The sequence below is a fragment of the Priapulus caudatus genome, unplaced genomic scaffold, assembly GCF_000485595.1.
Source record: "Priapulus caudatus unplaced genomic scaffold, Priapulus_caudatus-5.0.1 Scaffold398, whole genome shotgun sequence".
Lineage (NCBI taxonomy): Eukaryota > Metazoa > Priapulida > Priapulimorpha > Priapulimorphida > Priapulidae > Priapulus > Priapulus caudatus.
In genome coordinates, this window is record NW_014577459.1 from 116,589 (window position 1) to 139,390 (window position 22,802).

The 22,802-nt window shown below is 44.0% G+C and overlaps 1 protein-coding gene across 1 annotated transcript in view; it reads left to right on the top strand.

Annotated features, from left to right (window-relative positions):
* Positions 1-20,405, top strand: part of LOC106809942 — a 58,800-nt gene extending 38,395 nt beyond the window's left edge. Inside the window, exons 4-22 of the mRNA XM_014813180.1 lie at positions 3,495-3,556; positions 5,002-5,060; positions 6,544-6,692; positions 7,123-7,245; positions 7,594-7,742; positions 7,988-8,100; positions 8,325-8,384; positions 9,703-9,852; positions 10,016-10,099; positions 11,113-11,181; positions 11,422-11,517; positions 11,745-11,900; positions 12,697-12,926; positions 14,168-14,289; positions 16,018-16,179; positions 17,454-18,054; positions 18,350-18,456; positions 19,226-19,432; positions 20,319-20,405. Of these exons, the coding sequence (XP_014668666.1) occupies positions 3,495-3,556; positions 5,002-5,060; positions 6,544-6,692; positions 7,123-7,245; positions 7,594-7,742; positions 7,988-8,100; positions 8,325-8,384; positions 9,703-9,852; positions 10,016-10,099; positions 11,113-11,181; positions 11,422-11,517; positions 11,745-11,900; positions 12,697-12,926; positions 14,168-14,289; positions 16,018-16,179; positions 17,454-18,054; positions 18,350-18,456; positions 19,226-19,424 (2,691 nt within the window). The 3' untranslated portion in view covers positions 19,425-19,432; positions 20,319-20,405. The remainder of the gene's footprint in view (positions 1-3,494; positions 3,557-5,001; positions 5,061-6,543; positions 6,693-7,122; positions 7,246-7,593; positions 7,743-7,987; positions 8,101-8,324; positions 8,385-9,702; positions 9,853-10,015; positions 10,100-11,112; positions 11,182-11,421; positions 11,518-11,744; positions 11,901-12,696; positions 12,927-14,167; positions 14,290-16,017; positions 16,180-17,453; positions 18,055-18,349; positions 18,457-19,225; positions 19,433-20,318) is intronic.
* The last annotated feature ends 2,397 nt before the right edge of the window (positions 20,406-22,802 follow it).

The following is a 22,802-nucleotide window of genomic DNA, read 5'->3' on the forward strand; positions in this document are numbered from 1 at the left end:
ACACACACACACACACACACACACACACACACACACACACACACACACAACACACACACACACAACACACCCACACACCACACACACACACACACACACACACACACACACACACACACACACACACACACACGAAGAAAAGATTCGCGCACATTCAAGTTATTCCCCGTGTAGTAAGTTATGCAGATCCGTCTGTAAAAATGGAGCCACTCAGTTTGCATGCACGTAAGCGCTCATGGGTGTATAGATTGACATGATCTGATTTAAATGGCAATTTCTTCCGTTAGTATACACATGTTATTTATACTTTGAGATGCTTTGAATGATAGCATTCGTAATTTTTACTAACATTTATCTCATTCAACAGAATTCTGCTAATACGGCATATATATATATATATATACATATACAGTATTGTCTCATACGTATAGGCAAATTTAAAACTTATAGTAATGTAATAACTTTATATAACATATTATAGTTATGTGCTGCTGGGTGACAAAATCCAATTGGATAAAAAGGATATATGTATATTGAGGAGAAAAACGAATGTTGTGATCACAACAAATAATATCAATATCACGTAGTATCACACGTAAAATCAAAACCATAAACGCTGTGTTTTACCTCTGATAATGTTTAAACATGCGCATAGTAGACCGTGTACGTACATGTGCCTACGCACGCAGGCGTGCGTGTGTGCGTGCACCCAACTGTGCGTGATAGTGCGCGCTTAATTCTTTGTCAGATTGCGAAAGTGCTTGAGCTACGCTTGAGTTTCGCAAATAGTCTTTCTATTTTCTTTTTCGCCATCGCTTGCTTTTTACCATTATTCCGTCTGCTTCTAAAGTGCCACTTGTGTGACACCTTACTATTGACTGAGACGGCACTGGAGAACGCTATGCGAGCTCAGCGCTAATGGAAAGAATATATAGGTCGTACAGCTACAGCTAACATGTGTGACACAAATGTTGGAAGTGTAGCGTTATGGTAACGCGGCTATTCAATCAAGCCGTGGGATTCTGAGCGATCTTAAAAAATTGCATCGTGGCCGTGATTGTGTGTCGTGCGTGCTGCGTCGTGGGTGTCTGCGTTGCGCCTGTGTGCGTTGTGCGGACGGTGTGCTGGGCGCCCTCTGGGTGCTGGGTTGTGTGTGTGAGTGTGTGTGTGGTAGGTGTGTGTGTGCTGTGTCGTGTGTGTTGTGGTGTACTGTGTGTGTGTGTGTGTGTGTGTGTGTGTGTGTGTGTGTGGTGTTGCGCGTTGGTGTGTGACGCGTTACGTGGCTGTGAATCGTGCGTGCCGTATACGTGTGTATATGCGGCGTTACTTATGCCGAAGCACGTACTGCTGTACACTACACTACACACGTCATTCCATCTATCATTCATTCATCATCATACATCATCATCATCATCATCATTATCATTATCATCATCATCTCGTCATCGTATCGCATCGTCGGCCCAAGATCATCTCATCTTCAGCCATCATTCATCATCGATCATCTTCATCACATCTTCACCCATACATCATTTCATCATCATCATCATTCATATCTCAGTCGTCAACAAACAACAACAACCAAACAACACAACAACACAACAACAAACACCTACAACAACAAACTGTACCGCAGCAAATAAGTTCTTGACTTCAGGGCTTTTACAGAATAACTTAATTCGAAGCCTGCCACTGCTTACGCGCGCGCGCTTTCCTGATCCATCCGTAGCCACTAAGAGCCACTAAAAAACGAACTAGCTAGCATCAAAGTGCGATTTTACGTGGTCCTTCTCGCGCTACGCTAATCCGCGCAAGTTCGCTGTTCACTTTATTACGTCGTACGCTAAGCTTGTATCTACTACTATTATCGAAGAGCTAATAATACATTATATGTTACATGGTATGTGATCAAGAAGCTAATTAAAAACCTGTGTGTTTATTAGTCTTGATGTTATATATATTGTTAACATTATAATGTTACATGTAATTATTTATCTAGTCATGTTCTAGCTATTTAGCGCATCATTGTGTATTAGTTATAAGTGCAGAGTTTTGGGCATGTATTGTCGCTGTGGTTGGTTTTATTCTTCGTGCAGTTGATTAATTCTTAGCCGTGTTTTTTTCAGAATATTCTCCGCACAACAACAAGCTCATCGCGAAAGTATCATGACAGCATCAAACTGAAGATGTCATCGAAGTAAAGTAAACGTCGACATATAGATTTCCTCAATTGCATTTGCCGCGTGATCTTCCGCGTCAGCGTTTGCACTTGCTTGTTCGTTTCGTCGTCTTCTTCTTTTTCTCTTCTTTTTTCTTCTTCTCTTCTTCTTCTTCTTTCTCGGCGTCACTGCCACTTATACTCGTTCCTAGCACTGCAGCACACAGCGCCGCCGGGCACGGTTGCTTGAAATCTATTAGGTTCCAGTCATACAGGGCCTCTGGATCTAAGAGATTGCAGGGCCGATGGGGCATTCAATCGAGATGTTCCATAGTCTGCCGCTCCTTCCGCAGTCCCATTCGTTTGCACTGCTGTTGTTCTCGCATCTTGTCACGTCACTTACCCGATTTCTGCCGGATATTCCGCTCTGCCATATTCCTCGCCGTAAACTGCCACGCCGTTCCTCCTTTGAGTGCTATTAGTGGCAGACATTCCAGCCGTCATCCGTATATGCTGCCGCATAATCGCGCCGTGCGAGTGGGGAAAGCAGTCGAAATTCAAATAAAAACAGAAACAACAAAACACAATGTGATTAACGCGGTGCAGCTGTTTGACAGAATCTCGCTCGCGTAATGCGCGCCTAGAGAGATGTGTAAAACCGGCGGCCAGTTGCTGCCGCGAGCTTTTTTCAGTACAGGACGCGCGCGCGTTATGTCGTCGTTGGGTGGAGCCGAGTAAGCAAACTTCATGCTATCACCATCATTATTTTCATCATCATCATCATCATCATCATCATCATCAACAACAACAACAACAACAACAACAACAACAACAACACCTACAACAACAAACTGTACGCAGAAATAAAGTTCTGACTTCAGGCTTTTACAGGATAACTATAATTCGAAGCCTGCACTGTTACGGCCGCGGATTCCTGATCCATCGTAGCACTAGAGCACTAAAAAACGAACTAGTAGCATCCAAATGCGCATTTACGTGGTCCTTCTCGCGTACGCTAATCCCGCGCAAGTTCAGCTGTTCACTTTATTACGTCTAACGTACAGCTTGTACCTTACTACTATTATCAAGAGCTAATAATACATTATATGTTACATGTATGTTATCAAGAGCTAATAAACACCTGTGCGTTTATTAGCTCTTGATGTTATATATATGTTACATTATAATGTTACATGTATTATTATCTAGTACATTGTTCTAGCTATTTTAGCGCATCATTGTGTATTAGTACTAAGTGCAGAGTTTGGGCATGTATTGCCGTGTGGTTGGTTTTATTTTCCGTGCAGTTGGATTAATTCTTAGGTGTTTTTTTCAGGATACGCAACAACAAGCATCGCGAAGTATCATGAACAGCATCAAAACGAAGATGTCATCGAAGTAAGTAACCGGACATATAGTTTCCTCGATAGCATTTCCGCCTGATCTTCACGCGTCAGCGTTTGCACTGCTGTCGTCGTCGTCTTCTTCTTCTTCTTCTTCTTCTTCTTCTTCTTCTTCTTCTTCTTCTTCTTCTTCTTCTTCTTCTCGGGTCACTGCACTATACTCGTTCCTAGCCACTGCAGCACACAGGCGCCGGCACGGTTGCTTGAAAGCTATAAGGTCTCCAGGTCTACAGGGCTCTGGATTCTAAGAGATTCCAGGCGATGGGGCATTTCATGAGATGTTCCATAGTCTGGTCCTTCCCGCAGTCCCATTCGTTTGCACTGCTGTTGTCTCGCATCTTGTCACGTCACTACCCGATGCTGCCGGCATATTCCCTCTGCCAATCCTCGGTAACCTTGCCATCGGTTCCTCCTTTGAGGCTATTAGTGGAGACATTCCCAGCCCCGTCATCCCCGTATATGCGCCGGAAATCGGCCGTGCGAGTGGGGAAAGCAGCGAAATTCAAATAAACAGAAACAACAAACACAATTGTGATTAACGCGGTGCAGCTGTTGACAGAATCTCGCTCGCTAATGCGCGCCTAGAGCAGATGTGTAACCGGCCGGCAGTGCTGCCGGGCTTTTTCAGTACAGGACGCGCGCGGTTATGTCGTCGTTGGGTGGAGCCGGAGTTAAGCAACTTCATGCTCCATCTTTTTGTAAAATACCGACGAACTACTTCTTATCTGCACATCTAACCTTGTCTATCCGCACTTAGCTACTACAGCCAACTCTCTAAATTCCGAACGCCTTCAAAACCGAGGACGAATTTTAAGTCCCAACGCTATCTGAGACATGTAAGATATGCCTGGAATAGCCGCCCTTGTAAATCGAATTACGCAGAAACTAAATGGACCGTCCCGAAGGTGGTCGGTATTGGGAGAGTTGACGGTATAAATATCTCCCGATGCAAGCAATGGCGCCTCGTTGAGTTATAGCTTCGTGTTGTCTACAGCTTCTGACGTCGTCAAGCTGAGACGTTCAACTTAACTAAGATATTAGCAAAAGCTTGAGTGTATTCTTCACTAAGATATTAGCATAGTCGCGCATAGACGCTTTGCACGTTGTATTGCGTAGCGCACTTGTTTTTCGAGACTAGAAACGAGTTTGCTCTTTCTCACAAACAAGAGAACACGCAAACTACAACTGCTCGCCCGCTGTTTTGTCATCCTGAAAAATCGCAGCGCAGCGAAAGGCCATTAACCCCCGCTATTTTATAATCAGGAAATGTTATAGGATTGTCGTAATTTTAGTATCTATATGTTACAGTGTTGCAGTTCGTATTTTATAATCAGACTCTGTAATGCGCACGTGAACATATTTGCATGTAACGTGCGCAATATAAATCAATAAATATTATTATTATTATTATTATTATTATTCATGCGTGTCTTTTTACAGAGGCGGCAGAGAAGATCTGCAGGATGTGGACTTTCATTACATCACGGAGCGCATTATTGGTGAGTGTGGCCGCCCTCGTCCTGACATCCGGCCCTTTTCTCAGCAACGAGAGCCATTCGTTCACCCCCCTATCCATGATCTTTACTTCCCATGTGTGCCTGATGCCACAATGTTTCCTTGAGTGAATAGATTTTTGCTTGATCTCCACGTTATGCTGGTCTATCGTGCTGCAGACGCGGTTTGCATATATATATGCAAGAGCTAATAATACATTCTATTACATTATGTTACATTATATACGTTGTCTTACTAGCTCTTAATAATTATATGGTATATATCACATCATCGACCAAGAACGGGAAGATAACGACCAGTGCCGACTGTGACGACTGTGCCTTAAGCAGACGCTTAGAGAGTTAATGTTATTGACTTTTTATTACAATTTACCGGATATCTTCTTCATTTGTATTTGTATGAATTTAGCTGGAAGGCTCCATTCCAAAAAACGCTCGCAACAGATTTACGATATCAAGTATTTATTATTATTGGCTGTGATTCTATAAGGACGATTTTACTACTCCCCAATGGAACGCACATGCCCCTTTTATTCGTTTGTTATTATATAATCAGTTCCTTGTGCTATTTCTTGCTTCGTCGTAAATCATGGTTCTAATGTAACTTCCTGTGCGGTAGCTCTCACGTAATGTCACTCTTTCTATCGCATTCACGCACTGAAATATCGATCTGTTTAATTGTTATTAAGGTCATCTGAAACTTTGCGATCGAACGATTTTGCATTAGAGGTTCGCATTTGATCGATATAATACCATTTCGAATTAAACCCCCAAATCGTTTGCGGTGTCATTCGAGACTCTTTCGACGTATTATTTATCCTTTCTACCCGCTTTTAACCTAACCGTAACCGCGTGGATGCAGATGTCTATAATTATTGATCAGCGAGGCAGTGTGCCACCACCGCTGCCGCCGCTGCCGCCGCCTCCGTCACTGCAGTGTTGATTTCTCTGCGGGAATCTTTCGTTATTGTTCTCGCCCGCAGCGCATTTAAGAACTCGGAGCAATTTACTTTTCAAAAATAACAGCAGGCTGTGTTTTTCCTGATAAGCGGTTATCGCGTGTTTGTCGGCATGCGGGACAATGTAGAAATAGTAAATAAGCGTGTGCTCCCCGTGTATTTGTGAGACTAATGTTGACACAATAGTTGACATCATTGCGTTCTATGTCGTCCGCATTGTTTTGAGTGTACGTGCAATTAGTTTAAACTATAGAAATATATAGAGTCACTAGAGTCTGACTAGTATATTATTTTTATGGTTTAAACACACACGGGTGTGTTTCGCGTGCCTTGATGTCCGTACGTTCTTACAATGAGTGTCAGAATATCAGGAGCGTATAATATCGACTATTATACACTCTTGATAATATTACATAACAGCAGAAGTGTATAGGCCTAATATAGATAGTCTAAATTATACACTGGTGATAATATATAATAGATTATGACACTCCTGTTTTTCACTACAGCGATTGCGTTTCCTGATGGCGGGCTGGACTCGACGTACAAGGCGAGCCTGCGCGAAGTGACGCGCATGCTACAGACGAAACATGACGAGAAGCACATGATCTTCAACCTCTCAGAGCGGCGCTATGACATCCCTAAACTCAACAAACATGTAAGCAGTCGTGTCCGCGAACACGGTGTCTCCAAATTAGTCAATAATAGCACTATAATTAGTAATAATTAGTAATAGTGCCACAAATCAATGAATTCACAGGAATTGTATATAGTATAATATTAGAGAGAGAGAGAGAGAGAGAGAGAGAGAGAAGCGAGAGGAGAAGACGAGAGAGAGAGAAGAGAGGGGGGGGGGAGGAGAGATGAGAAGCGAGAGAGCGAGAGAGAGACGGGAGAGAACGAGAGACAGAGAGAGAGAGAGATAGCGAGAATAGCGAGAGAGCGAGAGAGAGAGAGAGAGAGAGGGAGAGAGAGAGAGAGACAGAAAGAGAGAGCGCGCGTGTGAGAGAGAAGACATGTACACAGTACCTGGTTGCATGGAAATCTACCATGACTTTGATTATATCTTTTTCTCCATCGTGTGGTAGGTGATGGACTTTGGCTGGCCAGACCACCTAGCACCGCCTCTTGAGAATCTGTGTAGCATCTGCAAGTCCATAGACTCGTGGCTCAGCTCTGACCCGCAGCATGTGGCTGTGCTACACTGCAAGGTGCGTTTGACTAGCTGACAGCAACACTAAGATAGGATATAAGCCTCGAAGGCCATTATGAGGCTTGTATTGAATGTGTGTCAGGACCCCTGCCACTGTCCGGATACGTGGTCTCATTGCCCCTCTTTCTCTCACTCTCCATCTTTACAGCTCCCGGCTTCCTTTATTTCTCTCATCTCTCCACCCACCATTTTCTCTTTCTCTTTCTCTTTTTTTATCTCTTGCTCGCCATGAAGCTCCTTTCTCATAATCCCACTCACTCACCTCTCCGTCCACCTGCTGAATCTCCCACACGTTTACCAGTCAACCCTCCCACCTGCCTGACATCGTGATTTATTTGTGTTTCAGGGCTCAACAGGAAGGATGGGGGTAGTGGTTGCATCATACATGCACTATTGCAACATCTGCGCAAGTGCCGACAATGCGCTGGACAGATTTGCAATGAAGAGATACTACGACAATAAGCTTGCTTTTGCTACACACCCTTCCCAGAGAAGGTAAGTCAGTCACTATTTAGATGCCATCTCTTACATTCCTTTTATAAACGGTGGGTGGCTCTCTCGCTCTGTATCTTCAACGAGTCGCGTATCTGTCGCTTCTTTGTACAGATATACCACAACCAATCAACGTCATTTACCATTGCAGGAACTGTTGACTATCCTCCGCGCACACTTCCTTTTCACAATATCTAGTCATTTTATTATCCGTTTAACGCCTGTAACTATTGTTGTTTTTATTTTAGATACATTCAGTACTTCTCTGGGCTACTGTCTGGCAACATTAAGATGAACAATCAGCCGTTGTACCTGCACCAGGTCGTGATCTACGGAGCGCCAAACTTCGACCTTAAAGGAGGTACGTAGCCGGCCTGTCATAGTCATCATATAATATAGAATATCAGCCAAGAATATCATCATACCATCAATCGATAGACTAGACATTTTATCACAATTGATATTATGAATGATCTAATTATGACTTACTATCTACAACTACGCAGCAACTTTCCGGCTTATAAACTATGTCATTTCTGATCAGGGTTGGTCGAAGCTGATCCTTGTCTGTGTGCGGTGTTGCAGGTTGCAGACCTTTCATCAAGGTCTACCAGGGCATGCAGCCGGTGTACACGTCAGGAGTATAGTAAGTAGCAGTCGTGCTATCCAATCCATATATCTACCTAGCTGTATAACTACCTAGATGTCTAGCTAGCTAATTGGCTAGCTGTCTGGCTAGCTTAGTAACTTAACGTATGCCTATACTGTGCGCTTATGTCAGCATTCTTTATTTAATGGCACACCTATAAATTTATATAGTTCACCTTATAATTATAGTTCGCTTTTAATTTCTAATGTACGATTATTACAATCAACTGTCGCTGTCAACAGTACTGCATCCACTCTACACGTGTCCAAAGGTACAAAACCATGTGGTGTATATAGAATAGTTCTGATAACATAGATATACGGTGACATCATATTCTGAAGCCATTATATCGGACAGGAAATCTGTGACTTTAGCGGCCTGATAGTTGTTTAGAATCTCTCTCTCTCTCTCTTTCTCTCTCTCTTTCTCTCTCTCTCCCTCTTACTATATCTCTCCGCTATTTAAATACTGTTTGTACATACACGCAAGGACGCACGCACGCACGCACGCACGCACGCACGCACGCACTCAGTAACGCACTCGTGCATTCTATGGAAATTGGTCATTACAGATATTACTCTTAGCTTCAAATTCTCTAATTGCAGCAATTCACAGGAAGAGCGCAATGAACATACGCCTCGTTTTCCCCCGTTGAATTACAAACATATTATAACAATTATTTTCCCCATTAGAATTACAAATGTGAATAATTTCGTAGTTGCCGTTATTAGAGCTGCTTATTATTTGAAGAAAATTCGCCTCGCTTGGGCGAAAAATGAGTCCAAGTTCCACGATTATCTGTACATGTGGTTCGCGGGCCACGTTCCGATCTGGCTACCCCCATTATAATTATAAATATAAATTATTTCGTAGTTGCCGTTATTAGAGCTGCGCGCGTCTTTTTAAGGAAACTATTCTTTTGGGGCAAAAAATTAGGCCAAGTTATTATTATTATTATTATTATTATTATTATTATTATTATTTATGTATTCCCTTTATTAGTAATGCTGTTTAATTCAGGAGTCTATCAATATTGATAGACTCTTGCGTTAGTTTAGACGCTTGCGTCTTTTGTTGAACGTAAATCGTTATTTGGGCCCAAAAAATGGCGGGGCCCGGGTTGTGTTACGATGATCTGTACGTCTGGTTCGTCGGCCACGTTTTGATCATGACGTCGTGTTTCTCAGCAAGTGCTGTCTTCATGCATCTTTTAAAAAAAAGAAAGCTATTTGCTGAAAAAAAATAGCGCGGCCGGGTTCGTACGATGATCTTGTACACGGCACTTGTGACGTCGTGTGTTGTTTGCTCATTTAGACATTGCGAGCGACGGCCACGGAACCGGATCACGCTCGCCGTCGATCCGGTTCTGGCAGACTGCGGGGGAGACATCCTCGTCAAGTGCTACCACAAGACATCGCGCGTTGCTTCTTTGTGACGTCATCTTCATGCCTCCCAGTTCCACACGTGCGCAGTCGCAAACGACCGGCTGCTCTGAGGAAGAAGAGGGGACGGAGCTTTGTTATCGGTACTGTTAGTAGAAGCGCGGTTACGTGCTGGCGGAGCTTGTATCGCGTATGTAGTGGAAGCGGGCGTTAGTGCTGGACGGAAGCCTGTATCCGGTATGTAGTGAGAAGCGCGGCGTTAGTGCTGGACGGGCTTGGTATTCGGTATGTAGTGGAAGCGGTTAGTGCTGGACGGAGCTTGTTTATCGGTATGTAGTGGAAGCGGGGTTTAGTGCTGGACGGAGTTTATCGGTAGGAGTGGAAGGGGGCTTAGTGCGGACGAGCTTTGTATCGGTATTATGTAGTGACGCGGGAGGGGTTAGTGCTGACGGAGCTGTATCGGTATGAGTGGACGCGGGGTTGGCTGGACGGAGCGGGTCGTATTGTAGTGGACGCGGCGGGTTAGTGCTGACGGAGCCTGATATCCGGGTATATTAGGGACGCGGGGTTAGTGCTGGACGGAGCCTGTATCGGTATGTAGTGGACGCGGGGTTAGTGCTGGACGGAGCCTGTATCGGTATGTAGTGGACGCGGCGACTGGTGAGGGGCGCCCGCTGCCGCATCGGCCATTAATGAAAACCTATCCATTCGTCACGACGTCTGTGTATATTCTTCTTCTTGTCGCGTGCAATGCAATCCAGAAATAGCCGCGATTGACTGGCGGCGGCGCTATTCGTGGTCGTCTGCTCATTGCTGTGGGGGGGGCGCAAACGAGCAAGCGACAAACGAACGGTTCATTCTATTATTAGGAGAATTTCACGGCTGTGTTGCTGCTGGCATCAATTGACACCAGAATGTATTGGGATGACAGTCGGATTCGACGAGCATTCAATTTGTCTAGTGACAGCTAGCGTTGTTTCAGCAATCGTTTGTATACTTTATGTCACCCTTGAGGTTCAAAGATAGTAGTAGCCGTATTAACCTCCCTTGGGAGCTGCGCCTAATGATATAATTGTCTGCAACATGGCGGATAAATACTCCCGAGTTGTGTCATATAATTATGGCAAAATACTCGATGGGTGTACAGTCATTAGGTTGCAGAACTAATGGTGGGAGGGTTATTCTAGTCTGTGAACAACTTCGATGAGTGTAAACGTGTGAAAGAAAAGAATTTATAGAAAGTAATTGTTTGGCAGTTTTGTGTATAATTTGTTTAAATGATTATCACGTGCCGTTCTTGCTCTTCATGATGTTCAATGTTGTGCTATTTCTGTGCCATCAGATTCAAGATTCCCGGATCATGGTAAAGTGGAGGTGATGCTGTCCTCAGTGCCTGACAGAGTGTTCACAGGTGCGTGTCAAACATTTAAGAGATGGAGGATTACATTTAAACGGAGCGAAACATTTAAGAGGAGCGAATAGGATGTGTGATGTTAATTTTTGGTTTTAATCAAATGGTCAGGTTTTGTTAATATATATGCAATATATATATATATAATAATAATAATATATTGCAATTAACATAATCAAATTTTTTATATTTAAATTCTCCCCCTTAAATTCTTTTCTATTTCATGAATGTTTCTCGCAGATCTTGATGCTATACCCGTCGATACAAGCATGGATGCTCTAGTGCGTGCAGACTCCTACGAAAACTTCAACGTGCACCCAGAAGATGGTGGAGAAGGTATATCATAACTGTTCTTCACTCTCTTGTCACAAATCATAAATCGGTAATGTGAAAAATGTTTTCTGTATTTGTTGTGGGGTTATGGAGATGTTGGAAACCGCGCTTGTCATCTAGTAAACCGGTAAACACTTGCTAATGTTGTTTCCCTTTCAGTCTTCTGTAGCCATATCAAACTCCAGCGTGCGTTCCATGAATTGTCCAACTTTGTACGTTTCTTACCTTAGAAGAAGAAATTACTCACACGCAAGGCCCAGTAGATGGCAGTCTTTATGCAGAGGTCACTAAACGGAAGCCAGCGAGTAGCGCGACAAACGAGGAGGTTCAAAATGGCCCCCACGTCAGCATGGACAGCGGCATCAGCAGTAGTTCGGGTCAGACCGGTAGGTGGCATGCATGAGTGTTGTGTTTGACGTTTTGTTGTTATTTTTACAGACGTGCATGACAATGGGGGAATGTTGGAACAGAATGGATGGGAAAGCAGCATGCCAAAGGGTAGGACTCACCTCCCACTTCTTGTCGTTGAGGCACATAATCATGCTGACATATTAACATATTCCCAGTGCATGCCTTCACGGCTATTTATTTAACTATCAGAAACGCTAACTCTGCCCTGCCCCCTAGCGGCAGCATGTCCTCTCACTGTTTTATTCATTAGAATGTTAAACAACTGAGTCTGTGGTTAGTATAACTCGAGATTAATTATAGCACTAATGTATACTTAAATGTGCCGTTAGGAAGTAATGTTCAATTCTGTCATTTTGAATGCAATTTATCGTTTTGAATCTTATTTCAAGAATTGATATAATAGACTAATATTAATCTAGCATTAATATCATATAACATTCATTATTATACCCTCGCTACTAAATACGCTATTCTATTGTACCAACTTTATTCTAACACGCCAACGGCACCGTTACTGCACGAATCGTAATGCATTGCAACCGCTGATTTTGTTATAGTTCAAGATATTATACCAGAAAACCCCACTATTTCAAGAATTTATATAATAGACTATTAACCTAGCATTAATATCATAACATTAATTATTGTACCCTCGTTACATAATACGCTATTCTATCGTACCAGAGTAGTATGCCAACGAGAAACCCCACCACAGCAAAGCAGGATTTCTTCTGCGACGTAACATCATAAGCGCGCACGTTGACAATTCAGGGCAGTACAACACGACGCTGCAGATAGCCGTGACTCCAAAGCACAGTCACGTGCTCGCAAACAGCAACAGCAACCCGCCACCGCTGCAGCGTCCAGACAACGCCCCCAGTCCCAAGCAGGGCCTCAACACCGCACAGGCGAGCAACCTTGACGCGCTGCTCAATGACATGCTGGAGAGTGCGGGATTGGACAGGGAGCAGGTGGGATTGCATGATGTAATGAACTATAGGGTAAGACTCCACTAACTACCGCATGGCAGCCCTGCATGGCAGCCCATAGCAGATGTCATCATCATAGATGTACGGTACGTGTTTGTGCGTGCGTGTGAGCGCGAGCGTGGGCGTGCGTGGGTGGGTGCGTGCGTGCGAGCGTGGGTGGGCGTGTGAGCGCTGGCGTGCGTCCGAGCGCGGACGTGCGTGCGTGCGTGCATACAGGCGTGGGTGCGTGTGTGTGAGCGCGTGCGTGTGTGTGGGCGCGGGCGTGCGTGGGTGCGTGCGTGTGAGCGTGGGCGTGCGTGTGAGCGTGGGCGTGCGTGTGAGCGCGGGCGTGCGTGTGGGCGTGTTGCTGTGCGAGTGCGTACGTGCGCGTGTGAGTGAAAGTGTGTGCGCGTGCATGTATGTGTGCCTTAGTGGGCGGCAATATAGCTCTGAAAATACCCGAAAATTCTGCACAGTAGCAGTAAAAATCTATCAATTCTCTCCAAACGTAGCGTTCCCTACGTGCTTGTGGGCGAACAGTTTTTGTTCTATATTAAAATTTGAAGTAGGGAAAGCTGTTTCAATAGCTCCCACCAGGTTCACTAACAATCCCGTGTATCACATAAACCATGTTTGCTGGTCTTCTAATGTCCCATTCTATACTAGCTTAAACAGCCCCTTTTAGCTCGTTCCAAGCTGAACAACCTTTCCTACGAAAATTGAGTGCATTTTGTTGAGGGAATTAATCCTGGGGAAGACGCATGGTAGGGAGTAGTTACAGCAGGTGTGCACACTAGCCTACTGCATCACAGTGACATCTGGCGAATATTCAGTTGGAAGCCAAACTTATATAGTGTGTCAAAGATCGCAGTATTCGCATAACGAACTATATGAACATAACGAAAAGATACCATATAGAATATCTTACATTGATATTGATTAATATCACTTATGATTTGTACATTTAAATTTAATTCACAGTTAAGTGATAGAGACAGCAGATTAAAATTACTTACGACTCTTACCTCCACACCAGCATCCTTTGTTATTTCGAAATATAGGCTAATAAATGAAATTACATGTTATGTGTTCCTAATTGATGTTGTTAAACACATTTTCTTACATTCTATATTAAATTTTGTTATTGACCAATTATGACAGAATCTTTGGGAATCACAGAAACATATCGTATCATAATACCACTTGTGGGCGTCTGTGGTCTAACTAACTATTAGATTCCATTGATCAGTGATGCATTTCTAAATTCCCTACAGGCGGAGGCAGAGTCTAGCAAGTCCTATAACCAGGTGTACAGACTCACCACAACCACATCAAGCGACAAGTATAGCAACGGTCCATCCGTTACCCCATCAAGCCCACCTAAGCCGCCCATCAGGTCAGTACCGTGGTTCTCCGTTGGCACCCAAACACAACCAGTCAAATACAACTAATCTGATATGTCTATCATAACAAGGCAATCTTTCTCACAACTGTGTCTACGTGCAGTTGAGGTACATTTGTACAGACATGAAGTGAGTTATGAATGCGATGTGTTTTGACAGCTGTGCTTTTGCCCACCTCTTCCTCATTGCATATGCAAAAATGTTAGAATTGCTAATACGTTTTTGTGATTTGAGTCAAGTGTAACACAAGTAAGTTTATTTTTTCATGTTGCTGCCAGCTGTTAACTCTTGTATCGGTATCTTGTTCGGCGTCTCGATTTTTGTGAGATGAGTTTTGGGTTGTGTCTACATTTTACAAGATGTCTCATCTTCTTGTCTATCACTGTTTTCATTAGGTGTGTATGCATATGAATATTACTTCTTTTTTTTGCGCAAGCCCTTTCTTCGCTTTAAATATGAGCATTCCAGTGAGATGTGTGAAATATAATGAAACCAGAATCTTATGAACATACATATATATTCAATAGATTTTGGATTTCATCATTGGATACTTTATAGATTGAAGCGGAACAAATTGTATTCCTTATATAAAGCCTACTTGACCTCTGATTTTGTTCCGAGTATAAATCCTCGCAGATAACTATAGTTTATGGAATTGCAAACACACACACTTGTGGGAGTACTAATTTCCTTTTTGAGTTTTTAGTTACATACTGACAGGATTCAGACATACAGCTCAAACAAATTCAATTTTTACAACAGTTACGAATTACAACTCCAAAAATTCAAAAAGTTCAAATAGTTCGAATTATTCAACCTACTCATACAAGATAGTGACCGGGAATGCTATACTATCTAGCGACGGTGATCGAATGATATTTGTAGCATAATTATACATTACATTGCATGTCATATGGCGTAACTATCCGATAATATCAGGAGTGTATAATATAGATCTATTAGCGATATAATCTATACGTTGCTTAATTATACACTCATGATGATATTATGCATGTCTCTGCTATAATGTTATCAAGGAGGAAATCATATCCCATCATCTTAAGTTATGGAAAATGATTTTGCTTCTGATGATATGTATAGTTAATGCTATCAATGTTGCACGCACAGTATGCTCTTATTTATTTTGTCTTATACTATATTATTGTCTTATTTATTTGATTATACTCGACGTTCGGTAATTATTTCAATGTTCACGGAGGTTACTTTCCGTGTCATTCGTGCATTCTCACTAACTGGTATTCTTTCAGCTGCACTCGCTCTGGAGTACCGTATGGCAGCAGCACTGTAAACAATGCTTAATGTTAACAGCTACCAGTATGCTTAACAGTTATGTTTATCCGTCTGACCGGGTGGGAAATCTTGTCACAACGGGAAATGATGTCTCAGAAAAGCGTCCTCAAAAATGAGCCGACTCGCCTTTGCGAACACCACCTGCGTTTGACCTGAACGCACCACCCTTGCACCACCTGCATACCCTTGCACCACCCTTGCACCGCCCATGCACACCCTTGCACCACCCATGCACACCCTTGCACCACCCATGCACACCCTTGCCAGGCACAACCTTGAACCCACGCACACCCAGGCACACCCTTGCGACACCTGAGAGACAGCATGTCAATGGTGTGACAACCTTTCTATGCTCTGGGTCGCGTGTTCAGGCGGACTAACCCTGTCTGTCGATTCTCGTACACGTATAGGTCTACTACTACTGTGGACACTCAGAAAGACAGCTACACGAAAGTGAGCCCAAAACTGACTAGCCCTGGGGCGTCGCCCCCCGCCCCGCCCCGCAAATACATGAGTGTTGGCTATAAGGTCGACTACAACAATCCGTACGAAGACTACCCGCACTACAGAAGGTACAAACGCTGCCGCCAGCCAACGCTTTTTACGTTGGTTTTTTTCTCCACTGAGATTTTGGGTGGTTTTGGCGGATTTTTGTGTGAATTCACTTATATATTATATTCGTTGCGAATCTTTACCGTAATTCTGTCGAAATTCTATTTAGGTAATATTTAGCAAGCACTTCCTTGATATGTTCTTATTATTTTAGATAACTGCATGATTTATAATTATAGTCTGCACGCAAATACACACGTGCGCGCACGCTCACAGATACACGCACGGGCACGCATGCTTAAAGCTCAAGCAACACGCACCGCACGCGCAAATCACGTATGATGTGCATGCGTGGTTTTTGGCTCATGTTTGCATTAGTAGGCGCATTGCAGTAGACCATTCACAAGTAAAACAAAATACTGTTACATATCAGCAGGAGTTAATAAAGACAAATTTGTCTTTATTAACTCCTGATATCAGTAACATTGTTGCTTTGTTGCTTGGGATTGGTCAAACCAAGTGTTCTTACTCGTGCAAAAATGAGTACTGTATAAACATACCTACTTTTGTTTAATGTGCAGCTATAGGTTTTTGTCTCGCGTCTTGGGTCAAGATACACGTTAAAATAGACAGGTGCTGATCTGTTTCAAAATGTGTATTATAGACAATACATGGCGCAGACTCTTTGCTCTACTCGCTTCCTCCTTTATTCTGTCCTCTTATTCTGACAACTCTCGATCCACCATCCGCCCTATTCTCCATTCCCATGTTGTCTTTTTTTTTCACTATTTCTTGCTAGTTTCTTCACATTTTACGTGATCCCATTGGCACCGCCAAAGTTCCGTTATGATGTGGTCTTATTAAAAACAGTAGCTGCGTAGCGCACATCATCGTGTGAAATTTACAACACACTTTGCTCGCCACATCTGCGAATGAACATGAACATGAGCATAACCAGCATGCACAGTAATACGAGCAAGAGTACACAAACCGTTACAGTTCCCACCTACTATAGTTTGTGTGCTCTTGTACAACGTACTGACTAACTACTACCATACTACCGCAACCATCTACTGTCTAACTCAACAACAACAACTACTACCACAGTTGTCTGGCAAGATCTCTTGACCGCACCAGACGTTGTCTGGCGAGATCTCTTGACCGCACCAGACGTTGTCTGGCGAGATCTCTTGACCGCACCAGACGTTGTCTAGCGAGATCTCTTGACCGCACCAGACGTTGTCTGGCGAGATCTCGTGACCGCACATTAAGTACCCGCTATTTCGCCACGCAGGTTGGAGGGGATGTCCCGGGGGGAGGGGCCGGCGCCAGGCAGGGAGGACGAGCAAGCTCACGCTACGTGGCTGCTGGCGCAGAAGCAGAAGCTGCGTGCGCGCCAGGAGGGCAAGGACTGGGACGAGGGCACGGCGAAGGCGCTTGTCAGCGAGCTGCGGGACGTACAGACGCGCATGCGCCGGTCGGAGAGCGATAGGCAGGAGCGGGAGATGTTCACCGACAACCAGCTTCTCATAGAGACGGGCGGAGCCGCCGCCGCGTCGCCACCATCGCAGACGAGTCCGTACACTGCCAGTAAGCCTCCCATCTACCAGGCCCCGCGGCTGGGCAGCGCACCTAGCTCACCGATGAGCAGGAGGGCCAACTCGCCCCAGCAGCAGCAGCAGCCGCCACCGCGCGCATGGCAGAGCCACCAGCGTCCCCTGCAAAGACAGCACTCCGATACCTCCTTCGACCGCGATCGCGATCATCCCGCGGTGGCGCCACCTGTGGCGAGGACGAGGGCCGGAAGTGCCAGTCAGATGTCGCCCCCCTTATCGCCGGGTTCCGAAAGATACTACCAGAATATCAACCAGTATGCCGTGCCAAGTACTAACACGGTACGTTCCTACAACTTCGCTCATGAGTCAACCGCGCCGGAGAGCAACCGATCACTGCATAACACATTCCACAATAATAAATCCAAATTGTGCACATTTTAAAATAAAATAGGCCCCGAAAAATATAATAAACGCCATGATCTTGGTTTTATTCTATCAAGAGCCCGTCCACGATATATTAAGAAGAGCTCTTGATATTAAGTATAATAGTTGCTGGTCTCCTGGTTCTATGTGGCACGTTTATGACGAACGTGGCAGATAATAAGCACAGCGTGTCGTCGGTCGCGTATTACAGACGGAGAGACGGCAGGTGGACACGTCGACACTCGTATACAAGCAGAAGATTGAGGACGACATGCAGGCGCTGCTCGACTCACTGCAGGAGACCGCACAGAGCGCCAGGTGATGACCGCTCTAAACCCCATTATACACTCTCGCTCTCAACCTACTCTTACACTCTCGCTCTCAACCTACTCTTACACTTTCGCTCTCAACCTACTCTTACACTTTCGCTCTCAACCTACTCTTACACTCTCACTCTCGACCTCCTCTACACCTCTCATCTCGACCTCTCTTACACCTCCACCTCTCGACCTCCCTACTCTCACCGACTCTCTCATTTCCTCTCGACCTCCTCTTACACTCTCACTTCCAACCTCCTCTATACACTTTCACTCTCGACCTCCTCTTACCTCTCACTCTCAACCTCCTCTTACACTCTCAACTTAAGCCTCCCTTCACCCTCACTCTCTACTCCTCTTACACTCTCACTCTCAACCTCCTCTACACTCTGCACTCTCACCCCCTCTTACACTCTCACTCTCGACCTCCTCTTAACTCTCACTTTCAACCTCCTCTTTTCTAGCACTCTCACCGCTCAACCATCCTTTTAAACTCTGCTCTCACCGCCTCTCAACCTGCTCTTGGTCACTCGCTGAGGCACCTGCTCCACAAAATTTTACCAGCAGAAGATATTTCGGGAGAGAGAATCCTCGTGTGATATGTTCGATGGATTTCTCGGCGAGAATAATGGATAGCGCTACACTGTAGAACGACCGCGACGCCATTAAGTCGTGATTGATTGATTATTATGTGTTATTATTATCATTTATTATTATTATTATTATCATCCATCATTTATGTCATTTATCATTATATATGATTTATGCAGGGATGAGTCGTCGCTGAGAAGCGTGAAGGGGTGTCTCGCAGTACGAGGTCGCAGCGACCTGGAGATGGAGAACACCGATTGCCAGCTCCTCTGCCGCGCAGAGAGCTTGAAACACAGCCCCGTGCTACGGATCAGCCCCGCCAGCCCTTCTCTCGGACAGCCGACCCACTCCTGTCGTGCCTACACTAAGACGATATAGCGCGCAAGGTGAGATATAACCAGAGTGTATAATATAGACCTATTATACATATACTTATAGTATAATATAGCAGTATAATATATATATATATATATATATATATATGTATATATATATATATAGGCCTACGTTATATAATATGTATATATATTATGTGAATTTAATGAATTATATTATATTATATATTTTATTATATATAATATATATCTATATTATATATTATATCTATATTATACATTCCTGATAAAATGATCTCTCTATTATAACTCCTGGGTCGTGATTGGCAAGGCATCTGTGAACGGATCATAAGGCTGCTGAGCAAAATGATGAGCAAAGATAAAAAAAATGAGAGAAAGATCAAATGCGTAATAAAGATAACATGCAACCGCATATATGCAACCACATAGTAGAAATTCTGAATCTTTGCCGGAGGGTAAAAATGTTGCGTGTAACACATTAGATTGAGCAATGCGTTTTATTTTACTGGGTGAGTTATACTTTAAGAAATACTTTAATATGTTGCGCGTTTAGAGGCGTGCGAATGAAATTTATAATAATAGATCTATGATATTTGTAGAATTAGTTTAAGTGTTGCCAAGACTGTGATAATAGAATCTATGCGAGATAATATCTTCAGGAAACTTGTATTGAAATGTACAAATCTTATATGATTAAAATGTGATTGACATTAAATAGCATGCCTTTAAGAATGACCGAGAAATTGGCATGTTCGATTTGAAATATACAAGTATTGAAAATGGCACCTTGGAATAAGCAAAGACGTAAAAGTACGTAAAAGGGTAAACAAAAAGTAAAAACTAAATAAGAAGTTAAAGTACGCATAAATAGGAGAACATACGACGGCGTTCAACTGTGGCGACTGACTCATTGCAGATGAGTGGCCTCGCCACAGAGGAGCCGATCACTAGAGAGGTCGCTCCGAGGAAGTCACAAGCTGTCCGAGTTCTGCAGCCGCAGCCGATAAGGACTGCACCAGTGGCCGCACCGCTGCCAACCGACATGTACGACGGCCACGCAAACCAGACGACCATGGAGAGGAGCTCCATGTCAAAGAGGCAGCAGCAGCAGGCTAACTCTTCTTCCTCTCACCATCAGTACCAGCAGCAGCAGCAGTGGTCACAGCAGTCCCAGGACCGCAATCAGTCGATGAACAGGCAGGAGGTGAACCCCAGAGAGCAGTCTCCCTTCCTGGAGCAGACTGTTGTTAGACAGGAGCTTCCTCCACAGCAGCATCCCCGTGAGCAGCAGCAACCTCCTCCTCTTCGGGAGGTGTACTCACCGGGATACGCTTCACAGCAGCAGCAGCAGCTTCCGCAACAGCAGCAGCTTCAGCAACAGCAACAGCAGCAGCAACAGCAGCAGGCCAGGGTGAATCAGGAGTATAGGTTCCAGCAAGAATCTAGGAGTGTTCAGCATGATCAAAGTAAGTTGAATTTTACTCGGAGCATGTTCTCTGAACTTGCTAATGATTTTCAATATATTTTTTATCCTGTACATTGTTTACGGAGGAGAAAAACGGCCACTTTGAAGTTTAGCTCGAGTTTGCAGTTTGTGCATGTGACATTATTAGTGTGGGATGCCAGTATGGTACGTGACATCTCTCTGTCTCGCGCATACGCGCACAGGAAGCCAGAGAGGGTACAGTCCCACAAAAGTGGACGATCTGGAAAGAGGTTTGCAGTTGGCCGCAGACAGGACTGGCAAGGGAATAGCTATTCAGAGCGGAAATCAACAGGTATTGACCAACGTCGTATTGATTGACTTACGGTTACTTCACGCGACGCATTGACTTCATTCCAACTGATTGCTGCCGTATGATGGCAGCACCGTGCAATAGCATCTGTAACGTGTTACGTCATGCCTCTTACTGCTCGTTTGGCTTCACTCGTGTCCAAAGTTGTGAATCTATCAGACGCAACAAAATTAAAAGTGAAAAGCCATGCACATTTTTTAGATTAGTTCGTACGATAGCTTTCTAGTTGTCACGTATATATGTGTGTGCGTACGTGCGTGCGTGCGAGTATGTGTGTGTGTGTGTGTGTGTGTGTGCGTGCGTGCGTGCGTGCGTGCGTGCGTGCGTGTGCGTGTGCGTGTGCGTGTGCGTGTGCGTGTGCGTGTGCGTGTGCGTGTGCGTGTGCGTGTGCGTGTGTGTGTGCGCGCGTGTGTGTGTGCGAATATGTGTTTGTGTGTATACATATCAAACTTTTCACGTTCGTTTCCACTCATGTACGAGTACCCATTTGTATCACACCTGCGCTCTCACTCTCACCTAGGACGGCGGCTTTAACGACGTCATCACGATGACAGCCCGGCTAGCTAACGACAGGTCCACTACTGAGTCACTGCCCAGATCAGTGCAGGCAGAGGTTCATGCTGCCCCCGAGAGAGCACCTCCTCCTGAACGACCCCCACCGCCAGACAGACCAGAGACACCAAGTGAGTGGAACCACCTAGCTCGCGTGCAGTTTTCTTTCCACCTGTGCGATGATCAGTACCTGCATAATATTTAATAATATATACATCAAATATATAAAAATGTGAATTCTTGCAATAGGTATCAGCGTATTTCCCAAGTTCTCGCTCTTAGCATATTATTATTGAATACTAATAAGCAACTAAGATATGCTTAGTCTATGATAATATCAAGAGTAAATAATAATATCACTATAATAATAATAATAATAATAATAATTAATAATAATAATAATTATGATTAATTAATAACAATAAGTAATTAATTAATTAATAATAATTATATTGCTATCATAATAACAAGTCTATTATTATTCACTCCTGATATTATTACCAACTACAGGTTTCCCAGTGACGCCGGCTACACCATACCAGAACAGGCGTCAGTTGGACACTAACACAGAGCAGCATGTAAGGATGCAACAAATGGCAGGTGGCTCACAACAATATCAGCATCACACCCAGCAGCAGCAGCAGCAGCACCACACACAGCAGCAGCATCAGGACCACACTCAGCAGCGTCATGATCAGCAGTTCGGTGTACAGCAACAGATAAGTCCAATACGTCTGGATATGGAGAGAGACCGGCCCACGACCCCAGCCTTCCCCGTGATGCCAGCTACTCCTTACATGAACAGAGGTATGAATGCGGTTCATGATATTCACATGCAGTACCCGTAGCACGTAAAGGGAACGTCTCACTCTTTTATACTTTTTTGTGATAAAGATGACTTTACCTCTACCTGCACCATTATAGGCCTACTCAATTCTTGAAAAAAATCATTTACATTTAATTAGTCATAAGGGCTCATGGCACATGTTGTTAATGAATTTATTTTGAGTTATCTTAGGCATCTTAATATAAACAAAACTTTATAATAATAA